Consider the following 11,306-nt stretch of genomic DNA (forward strand, 5'->3'; position numbering starts at 1 on the left):
ATTTTTTATTTCCTTTCACAGATACAGCAGTCAGGTCCTTTTGATGGTTATTTGTGTTTGGCATGTTGGTATGTTTATCTTTTTTTTTTTTTTTACAAAAATGCATTTGATTATATATATGATTATTGATTTCCTAAATATTTGGCTTATCAAGTTTTTTTCATGTAACTTGCATAAAATCATTTTTATTTCTAGAGTAACATTCAAACTTAACAATTCCAAGTGACTTAAAGGGCAATAGCAAAACAAAGAAATGTAGAAAATTATGTAAAGCAATAAATTCTAAAAAAAAAATAATAATAAATGAAATATAAGATTAAATGCAATCAAAATAAATAAAAAAACAGCAAGCATAAAAATAAAAAATGAGAGATGTAAAAGTAGATTATAAAAAAAAAAATTAAAATAAGCATTACGAAACAGAACATGATTCACATGAAAGCTTTTCAAACTCAAGGTCCTGCAGTCCATTCTAGACCTATAAACTCTTGGAAACACAATAGGCTGGACTATTGTGAAAGAATTTGACTAGCATTTTAGGAGGGTACACATTCTTTCAGATAAAACAGGGCAAAGTTGTTCAGGACATTTGACTTTTAATTCAATTCACAATTTTACAGTAGTCTGATGTAAAGAGTTGAGGAAAAAAAAAAGATTATCTTGTGTTTTTGTGGTGAAATTTCACCATCTGAGTTTTTGACTTCCAGTAAGATTTTGAAAGGATTCCAAAGGGAGTCAGCTGCTTCATGCTGTTCCTGTCTGTTTACTTTGAGAAGAACACAAACAGCTGAAAGTGGGGCAGAGAGTCAATATCTGAAGTTCAAGGCAGGCTAAAGGAGTGAAGACGAGAGTCTGTCCATTTCTTCTGAAGATGGAGCGTTTGTTTCTGCTGTGCTCTGGTCTGCTGGTAACATTGACATCTCAACACAATGGTATGACTTTTTTTTACTTTACACTTCTTAAAATGCAAGTTTGATTTATAGCATTTAAGCTTTTGGCCATTTCAAGGCTCACAATGAATCAAGCCGTATTTATTTGTCCGTTGGTTTTGATTGATGACATATTTCATTTGTTGTTATTATTTTTCTCGATATTGCTCTGAGTTAAGGTCAGTAAAAACATTTCATGGTTGGACAGTTATTGTTTTCTATTAAAAGTAATTTCAGGTAAAAATGTAATATAATACCTTAAATGCCTTAACTTTTAATGAGCACATGCTGTAAAGTATTAAAGCAAGGAGAGAAAACGTTATATAAATTATAACCTTGAGGCCCACTTGCCTATTATGCAGCCTTTTGGACTTGTATAAAACTCTTACAAAGCTGAGAAATGTATCTGTATTGGGTTATTTTTCAGTTAAACATATAGTCTCAACACAGCTTTGATTAAAGTAATTTACTTCTTCCAGTATGTTCCCGACCTGAACTGCAGGGTAACATTAATATGACTGGGATCCAGAGGTTCTTCAGCCCCGGTGTGGAGTTAGCTCTGTCCTGTAAACAGGGATATACTCCTGTGTCGGGCCCACGCAAGATTGTTTGCACCATGAACGGAGTGTGGACAAACACCAAATTTAACTGTATACGTATGTATCTTTCTTTTTTCTTTAAAGAAAAAGATATTAAGTGATTATAACAAAATATCTTGTAGAGCTACTTTAACCTTAGCTTGTTTACTGTAATTACCAGTTAAATTAATTTCACAGAAATTTTGAAGTAATCAAATAGAATATTCAATAATTTTAGTATATTGAAGAGTTTTCTCTTATACATCTGAAAATATAAAGTACCATATTTACTTACTGGCTTGAAACATATTTTACTTTGTCATGTTAAAACCTGGAACTGCATTGTTTTGTTTTTGTGGGACCAACACAGATCATTTGGCATATATCTCTACCATTTTTGCACATCAAGAAAACATATAATTGAAATGAACACGCTTAATGTGACCTTAAAAACCATTTTAAGTCACATAAAATCCATGTAAAACCATAACAGTCTGTGCTTGTAATGTGACAAAGTGTGGGGAAGTTTAAATATTACAATAGTTAAAGTATGCAAACTAAAGAACATAGGATTATAAGCCAATGGTAATAATGAACCCAAACTTTAAAGTCAATATACACAGCTTGCTTGTAATATTAATATGAATGCAGAATTTCTTGCCCTTTGTGAACTTGCAATTTACTGTTTGTATCATAAATAAAGGATTGCTAAATAGCATAACCTTACTTTTCTTATATTTTCTCCTGCAGCAAAACAATGTCCATATCCTGAACTAATCACTAACGGTGAATTATTTTATGAGAATACAGTGTACCAGAGTACAATCAACTACACTTGTCATGAAGGGTAAACCAATAAACATGTTTTACATTTTGTGTGTGAAAATAAACTACATTGTGTATCATAATTTGTACATAAAATGGTTGATTTTTAACATATATTCAATATTGTTACCCTAAAGATTAAATATTATGTTGAACAGGTACACAATGACTGGATTCAGCTCAGCAGTGTGCCAAGCCAATGGAACATGGAGTACACCTGAACCAGAGTGCATACGTATGTAGTAATTTGAATTAATTTCACATTAGGTAGCAAGTTTAAGATAAGATAAGATAGACTGATCTCACAACGGAGAAATTCACTAGTTACAGTAGCTCATAGTAATGCACAAGTAGGGTGGAGATCGTTCAGAAATGTGCAATAAAAGAAAAACAAGGTAAATGTGGAAAACAACTAACAATAATAGAAGAAAGGTAACTTGTATACAATAAATTGTGGAGGTGATTGTGATTGTGCTAAAGTGACAATTATTGCAGGAATTTGCAAATACAGAGGTTATTGCACAAGTTATTATACAGTAGAATTGAGCAGTCTCACAGCAGAGGGGATGAAGGACCTGCGGACCAGAAGTTAAGAATCTGAAGAACCTAATCTACACTGAATGAACTAAAATGGCAAAATGGCCATTTTAGTATTTTAGTTCAAATATATATATATATATATATATATATATATATATATATATATATATATATATATACAGGGGTTGGATAATGAAACTGAAACATCTGGTTTTAGACCACAATAATTTATTAGTATGGTGTAGGGCCTCCTTTTGCGGCCAATACAGCATCAATTTGTCTTGGGAATGACATATACAAGTCCTGCACAGTGGTCAGAGGGATTTTAAGCCAGGATAGTGGCCAGGTCACTACGTGATCCTGGTGGAGGAAAACGTTTCCTGACTCGCTCCTCCAAGACACCCCAAAGTGGCTCAATAATATTTAGATCTGGTGACTGTGCAGGCCATGGGAGATGTTCAACTTCACTTTCATGTTCATCAAACCAATCTTTCACCAGTCTTGCTGTGTGTATTGGTGCATTGTCATCCAGATACACGGCACCGCCTTCAGGATACAATGTTTGAACCATTGGATCCACATGGTCCTCAAGAATGGTTCGGTAGTCCTTGGCAGTGACGCGCCCATCTAGCACAAGTATTGGGCCAAGGGAATGCCATGATATGGCAGCCCAAACCATCACTGATCCACCCCCATGCTTCACTCTGGGCATGCAACAGTCTGGGTGGTACGCTTCTTTGGGGTTTCTCCACACCGTAACTCTCCCGGATGTGGGGAAAACAGTAAAGGTGGACTCATCAGAGAATAATACATGTTTCACATTGTCCACAGCCCAAGATTTGCACTCCTTGCACCATTGAAACCGACGTTTGGCATTGGCATGATTGACCAAAGGTTTGGCTATAGCAGCCCGGCTGTGTATATTGACCCTGTGAAGCTCCCGACGGACAGTTCTGGTGGAAACAGGAGAGTTGAGGTGCACATTTAATTCTGCCGTGATTTGGGCAGCCGTGGTTTTAGGTTTTTTGGATACAATCCGGGTTAGCACCCGAACATCCCTTTCAGACAGCTTCCTCTTGCATCCACAGTTAATCCTGTTGGATGTGGTTCGTCCTTCTTGGTGGTATGCTGACATTACCCTGGATACCGTGGCTCTTGATACATCACAAAGACTTGATGTCTTGGTCACAGATGCGCCAGCAAGACGTGCACCAACAATTTGTCCTCTTTTGAACTCTGGTATGTCACCCATAATGTTGTGGGTATTTCAATATTTTGAGCAAAACTGTGCTCTTACCCTGCTAATTGAACCTTCACACTCTGCTCTTATTGGTGCAATGTGCAATCAATGAAGACTGGCTACCAGACTGGTCCAATTTAGCCATGAAACCTCCCACACTAAAATGACAGGTGTTTCAGTTTCTATATATATATATATATATATATATATACAGTACAGACCAAAGGTTTGGACACACCTTCTCATTCAAAGAGTTTTCTTTATTTTCATGACTATGAATATTGTAGCTTCACACTGAAGGCATCAAAACTATGAATTAACACATATACTGAACAAAAAAGTGTGAAACAACTGAAAATATGTCTTATATTCTAGGTTCTTCAAAGTAGCCACCTTTTGCTTTGATTACTGCTCCGCACACTCTTGGCATTCTGTTGATGAGCTTCAAGAGGTAGTCACCTGAAATGGTTTTCCAACAGTCTTGAAGGAGTTCCCAGAGATCCTCAGCACTTGTTGGCCCTTTTGCCTTCACTCTGTGGTCCAGCTCACCCCAAACCATCTCGATTGGGTTCAGGTCCGGTGACTGTGGAGGCCAGGTCATCTGGCGCAGCACCCCATCACTCTCCTTCTTGGTCAAATAGCCCTTACACAGCCTGGAGGTGTGTTTGGGGTCATTGTCCTGTTGAAAAATAAATGATGGTCCAACTAAACGCAAACCGGATGGAATAGCATGCCGCTGCAAGATGCTGTGGTAGCCATGCTGGTTCAGTATGCCTTCAATTTTGAATAAATCCCCAACAGTGTCACCAGCAAAGCACCCCCACACCATCACACCTCCTCCTTCATGCTTCACGGTGGAAACCAGGCATGTAGAGTCCATCCGTTCACCTCTTCTGCACCGCACAAGACACGGTGGTTGGAACCAAAGATCTCAAACTTGGACTCATCAGACCAAAGCACAGATTTCCACTGGTCTAATGTCCATTCCTTGTGTTCTTTAGCCTAAACAAGTCTCTTCTGCTTGTTGCCTGTCCTCAGCTGTGGTTTCCTAGCAGCTATTTTACCATGAAGGCCTGATTCACACAGTCTCCTCTTAACAGTTGTTCTAGAGATGTGTCTGCTGCTAGAACTCTGTGTGGCATTGATCTGTTCTCTAATCTGAGCTGCTGTTAACCTGCGATTTCTGAGGCTGGTGACTCGGATGAACTTATCGTCTGCAGCAGAGGTGACTCTTGGTCTTCCTTTCCTGGGGCGGTCCTCATGTGAGCCAGTTTCTTTGTAGCACTTGATGGTTTTTGCGACTGCACTTGGGGACACTTTCAAAGTTTTCCCAATTGTTTGGACTGACTGACCTTCATTTCTTAAAGTAATGATGGCCACTCGTTTTTCTTTACTTAGCTGCTTTTTTCTTGCCATAATACAAATTCTAACAGTCTATTCAGTAGGACTATCAGCTGTGTACTGTATCCACCTCCCAACCCCATTTATAAGGCTTGAAATCCCACTTATTAAACCTGACAGGGCACACCTGTGAAGTGAAAACCATTTCAGGTGACTACCTCTTGAAGCTCATCAACAGAATGCCAAGAGTGTGCGGAGTAGTAATCAAAGCAAAAGGTGGCTACTTTGAATAACCTAGAATATAAGACATATTTTCAGTTGTTTCACACCTTTTTGTTCAGTATATAATTCCACATGTTTTAATTCATAGTTTTGATGCCTTCAGTGTGAAGCTACAATATTCATAGTCATGAAAATAAAGAAAACTCTTTGAATGAGAAGGTGTGTCCGAACTTTGGTCTGTACTGTATATAAATAAACTCAAACACCTAAGGATCATGACAGAAACACTGCAAAAAAACACAGGTGCCAGGAAAAAATTAAACAATCATTTAACATAAATAAAGAAACAAAAAACTGAAAATACAAATGCACAAGAATGATGTAATTACTCAAAGTTCAAAGCAAGCCCTATAGCATAACTTTGCAGGGTGCTTCACATAATAGCAAGCCCGGACTTAAGTCTGATTCAAGCCATCTAACAATTTCAGTCATGACAGCCAAGTTTGGAGTTATTCCAAAACCAAAGAGTCCTGCTTGATCCAATTAAGATACAACTGCAAGCAATTCGATTCAAGCCAGTTAGGAAACAGTTGTCCTATGAAACCAGCAAAATGCATCAAATCTTCACTTTGACTCTTAAGAAGAAGAATATAACAAAATATTATATAAATCATGACTGAGATAACAGTAAATAGAAAAGAATATTACTGTTTGAGTTAAATTGATTGAATAGAAGCCAGGGGCTTTGGTTTTAAACATGTCCTAAATACATTTGCATCTAATGAAATAAAGTAAATTGACAAAATGCAGGTTTTCAGGTCTTTTTTGTGCTGTCTATAACTGAAACAAAATGCAAGATATGTATATTTTGGGGCTGCACGATGGCGCAGCTGGTAGCACTGTTGCCTTGCAGCAAGAAAGTCCTGGGTTCAATTCCCAGCCCGGGGTCTTTCTGCATGGCGTTTGCATGTTCTCCCCGTGCATGCGTGGGTTCTCAACGGGTACTCTGGCTTCCTCCCACAGTCCAAAGACATGCCTGTTAGGTTAATTGGTAACTCTAAATTGCCCTTAGGTGTATGAATGAGTGTGTGCTTGGTTGTTTGTGTGTTGCCCTGCAATGGACTGGCAAATGGCCAGGGTGTACCCTGCCTCTTGCCCATAGACTGCTGGAGATAGGCACCAGCTCCCCCATGACCCACTATGGAATAAGCAGTAGAAAGTGACTGATTCTATATTTTGTAGACAAGGTTCAATCAGTAAAATTTAGCTTATGATTGGAGAATTTGGACATATCCACAAATAATTTTTAATAGAAATTGAACTGGTTAATCTGAGAAATGAGAGGTTAGTAAATCTAAAATGAAAGGTAAAATAAATCTGTTTTACTTTTTTTTTTCTAAACAACAATAAACCACTATAGCTGAGAGAAAGGTGATCAAGTATCTCACGGCGAAATAGGTGAAATAAAAAGAAGTTGTTTGGTTTCTAAAAGGATACCTACTAAAGTACAGATGTTGGAATTATGATTATCAATTAATTAATATTTATCAAGAATTATAATTAACAATCATAATTTGACAAAATTAATTTCTTAACCAAAATCCTCATTTATGAATTGAAGACCAGGGATGTCTTCTGGTGTTGTAACTGTGGCTCAACGCCTTTGATAATTACAACCGTTAAATGCTCGGTAATAATTGATAACTATTACCAGAGATGTCAGTGTTTAATCGACCGTTTCTGCCGAAACGTGTGGAACTTTTAACCTTATTTTGACTGACGAATCACTTTTGCACAAAATAAACACAAAACGCCTTTTCTTATCTATGTGAATATTTATTAAATCACAGCCTGATACAATTTGCTCTTCCGATTTAATAATATTCACCTAATCAAACATGCAAAGTTCTACACAAAAGGGGTAAAATATCTAACTGAACAAAATAAAGCAAAACAGCAAACAGAAAATGGTGAATTTCACCATGAGATTATTATAACAGTTCATTTTCACAGCGCACCTGCACACAGGTGTTTGCACGGTAAAGACACACTTGCGAGACATGGCGGTCTCCGAAAGTACCAGCAAGTTTTAAAACAATGGCATGCACATACAATTCAGAACAGATTAGACTCTAAATGGCAACTCTAATGGCACTAAAATTTCCTCTACCCTGCCCAAGCTATTTCTAGATAAAGAAATATAAATAAATAATAATAAAAGGATGTGTTTTACTTTGTTGAAGTCTTCCTTCTGAGCAGAGTTGAAGAGAGGAAAAAAAAGTTGGAAGTTAATGTGCGTCCACAGTTAACTTCGGGAAGAGCGGTCAATTTTCGTCCTTTGTCCTTCTTGGCAAAAAGGAAAAATATGATCTGACCGTCAGCAGTCGACTAGAACCGAGCACGTGGTTTTGGTTACGTGTTAAACTCACGACTTCGATCGGCAAAGTGAAATTTCTGGCCTTCTCATTCCAGAAACCTCGTTCATGAATTTTTCATTGGTCCATGAAGGAGAATAAATTAAATCCACTTGGGACTCTTCTCCAGAAATTGATGCCCTTCAGTTGCTGGTCCGGCTTCCAGCGTGAAAACGAAGCTTCTTCAAATGTTCCTTTCTATATCGCCTCCTGTGACGTCAGACCTGGGACCGTCATATCAGCCGCAGTGGCTGCTGGGTTTTGTAGGACAGACTATCCTGCGGTACAAAATGGCCGATGACGTTGGAAAGGCATAGTGGCGTCCAGCAACGTGCAAATGGTCCAATATTCATCAAACAAATGGTCCAACAACACAGATTAGTACACATGAAATGATTATTCTACTTGAGCTTAAGGTCATACACTCAATTGTTCAATTTTTGGATACTGCACTGACCCAAACCAACACACGATATACCTAAACAACAGAATAAAACCATAAAATGGACATAAAGTTCTTCAACTCATAACAGGCTCAGAATGGGCTGCCATCGGTCTCGAATGACTGTGGAGGTTTAAAGGACAGGAAAGAGACACAAACACTGATGTGTCCTTCTATCCCCCAACATCGTCTGCTATCTTATTTGACAAGTCAAAAATATTTTGTTTTCAAATGTTATTTATTGGGTTGCACGGTACCGCAGTGGGTAGCGCTGTTGCCGTGCAGCAGGAAGGTTCTGAGTTCGATTCCCGGCTGGGGGTCTTTCTGCATAGAGTTTGCATGTTCTCCCTGTGCATGCGTGGGTTCTCTCCGGGTACTCCGGCTTCCTCCCACAGTCCAAAGACATGCCTGTTAGGTTGATTGGTCTCTCTAAATTGCCCTTAGGTGTGTGAATGAGTGTGTGCTTGGTTGTTTGTGTGTTGCCTTTGCGATGTACCCCGCCTCCCGCCCATAGACTGCTGGAGATAGGTACCAGTTCCCCGCGACCCACTATGGAAGAAGCGGTATAGAAAATGACTGACTGACATTATTTATTTAAAAATGGAAAGAAAATTCCTAGATTTAAACAGTTTTTTCTGTCTTGTTAGCTGTATCCTGTGGTCACGCTCCAGTCCCACTGTATGGAATGGTAATTTATGACCAGGTGGTCAGAGGAAACACAACCAATTTTGGGCTCACAGCAATGTACGTTTGTAATCCTCCGTACGCACTTTTTGGCAACAAACTTGCCAAGTGCACTGCCAGTGGTACCTGGACCAAGGCACCTGAGTGTCGAGGTAAGAAGGTGGTCAACTGTAATTCAGCTTGTTTGATTTGAATCCTGTACAGCCATACAGCAGGGAGTCAATTCAATTACAAGTTTAATTCAAAGTCCTTTTGCAATGAAAGCATGAAAATCGGCCCTTAATTAAAACAATGTTGCAATGTTTCATTTATTGCGTTTCAACTTACAATAACGCATTTAACTTGCTGCATAGTAGCCATTTTCCCACTTATTTAACATTTCTGGGCAAATAGAAGGAAAAACATGTGCAAATAAGAATAAACATGTTTGTTTCTCCACAGTGGTGACCTGTCCTCCACCACAGAACATTGAAAGAGGTTATATGTCCACCAATGAGAAGAGGGAGTTTTTCTACAAGGAAAAAGTCAAATATGACTGCCAGAGTCCATATGTACTGGAAGGACCTATGGAGACTGTTTGCCTAGAGACTGGAAATTGGTCTGAAAAGCCATCTTGCAAAGGTAAACCTATAATATTCACACAATCTAAAATATCAGAATCTAAATTATAATCTAGTTAACTGTGCAAGAGTACAACCAGCTTTTATTCTTATTCTTATAAAGAATTTTCTGTAATTATCAGCTTTTGCCTTATCCCTGATTTTTTCATTGATTACTCTTGCTTATGAGCATATTTGTCAATTTATTTATTTATTTTCCTACTTGTTTTGTTTGCTGTTCTGACTTTCACAATACCATTGCACTTTATTTTTACATACCTTTAAATATTCCATGTTTATCAATTAATAACACACAAATTACCAATCTTCACCCATATGAAATGTATTTATAAAAATTCTGTAAACTTTTCCAAATACATTTTTCTTCTCACTTTTATTCCCTTTAGGACCTTGTTCTGTTGAAATAAAAAGAGGAAGAATATTATACAAAGGAAAGAAAATGTGGATCCAAGACTTCCAGCCTAACCGTGTCTTACACCAAGAAATTGTCTCAGTCTACTGCATGAATAAAGCCATGAAATGTGGTTATGTTGTGCCAACTCAGTGCATTGATGAAACACTAAAAATCCCTGAATGCTTTGAAGGTATGAAATATTTTATTACAAAAAGAATTCAACAAAAAATATTTATGAAACAAAAGCTAAAGTCCAAGAGGAAAGTTTTGTCTTCATTCATCCATCTCACCGACTTGAATAAATATCTGAATAAATATCAAAATAATGTTTTCAGAGACTTAGCTCCAAAATGTATTGTCAGTGATAGATAATCCAGTATCAAAGTGGATACTTTGACCGAACCGGACCTCACAAGCTCTGCTCATAAAAAGTAGTGCTGGAGGCTACAATCACCTGTTTATTTGCACTTCTCTTAGTTTGTATCTCATAAAATCAGCCATAGTAACCTTGTGGTAGGGAACTGCTGCAGTGTTTGCAAAACAAAAACTGATTTAAATTAGAATTAGAAAGCAAGGTCGGGGTTTAAATCCTTCCCAGTTCAGAGTTCCTTCTTTCAGAGTAAGTGAAACACAGTCTGAAACAGTCATGCTATATAACAAAGCAAAAGCAGCCATTGATTCTGCATCATTGATTCTGTGCACCAGAGGCACTATGTCTACATGTAGCCCTGCAACAGTATAAAGAATTAGTGCAATAGGACTATATATATATATATATATATATATATCTGAATGAAGAGTAATTGCAATATTTTGGCAAAACATGATAACTCACTCTGTGTATTTATGTGTTTTATTTTAGAACCCAGTAAGCTTGATTTTACCTTGAAGTCAAATTCACTTCCATCAGAGATTGAACAATGCTGAAGATGCAAATCTCTTCTCTCCAGAGGCTGCAGCAGCATGTCATAAATTTTCCCTGCCCTTGGAAATAAAGAACATGATTTCAATCTGTTTGAGTATATTTTATAATTATTGTTATTCTATGTGAGATAACTTCAAATGTAATAAGGGTGA

General features: G+C 37.6%; 1 protein-coding gene across 2 annotated transcripts; it reads left to right on the forward strand.

Annotated features, from left to right (window-relative positions):
• The first annotated feature begins 573 nt into the window (after positions 1-573).
• Positions 574-11,239, forward strand: LOC124868671 (beta-2-glycoprotein 1-like). 2 transcript variants are annotated; one of them, XM_047366165.1, is made up of 8 exons: positions 579-932; positions 1,409-1,585; positions 2,258-2,354; positions 2,491-2,567; positions 9,179-9,367; positions 9,657-9,836; positions 10,222-10,419; positions 11,092-11,239. In XM_047366165.1, the coding sequence occupies exons 1-8, from the start codon at positions 872-874 to the stop codon at positions 11,154-11,156; spliced, it is 1,044 nt and encodes a 347-aa protein (XP_047222121.1). In that variant the 5' UTR covers positions 579-871; the 3' UTR covers positions 11,157-11,239. The 2 variants fall into 2 exon arrangements, with proteins under 2 accessions (XP_047222122.1, XP_047222121.1); XM_047366166.1 differs by lacking the exon at positions 9,179-9,367 and having other exon boundaries at positions 574-932.
• Positions 11,240-11,306: the final 67 nt, after the last annotated feature.

Source organism: Girardinichthys multiradiatus, chromosome 5, assembly GCF_021462225.1.
Source record: "Girardinichthys multiradiatus isolate DD_20200921_A chromosome 5, DD_fGirMul_XY1, whole genome shotgun sequence".
Classification (NCBI taxonomy): Eukaryota; Metazoa; Chordata; class Actinopteri; order Cyprinodontiformes; family Goodeidae; genus Girardinichthys; species Girardinichthys multiradiatus.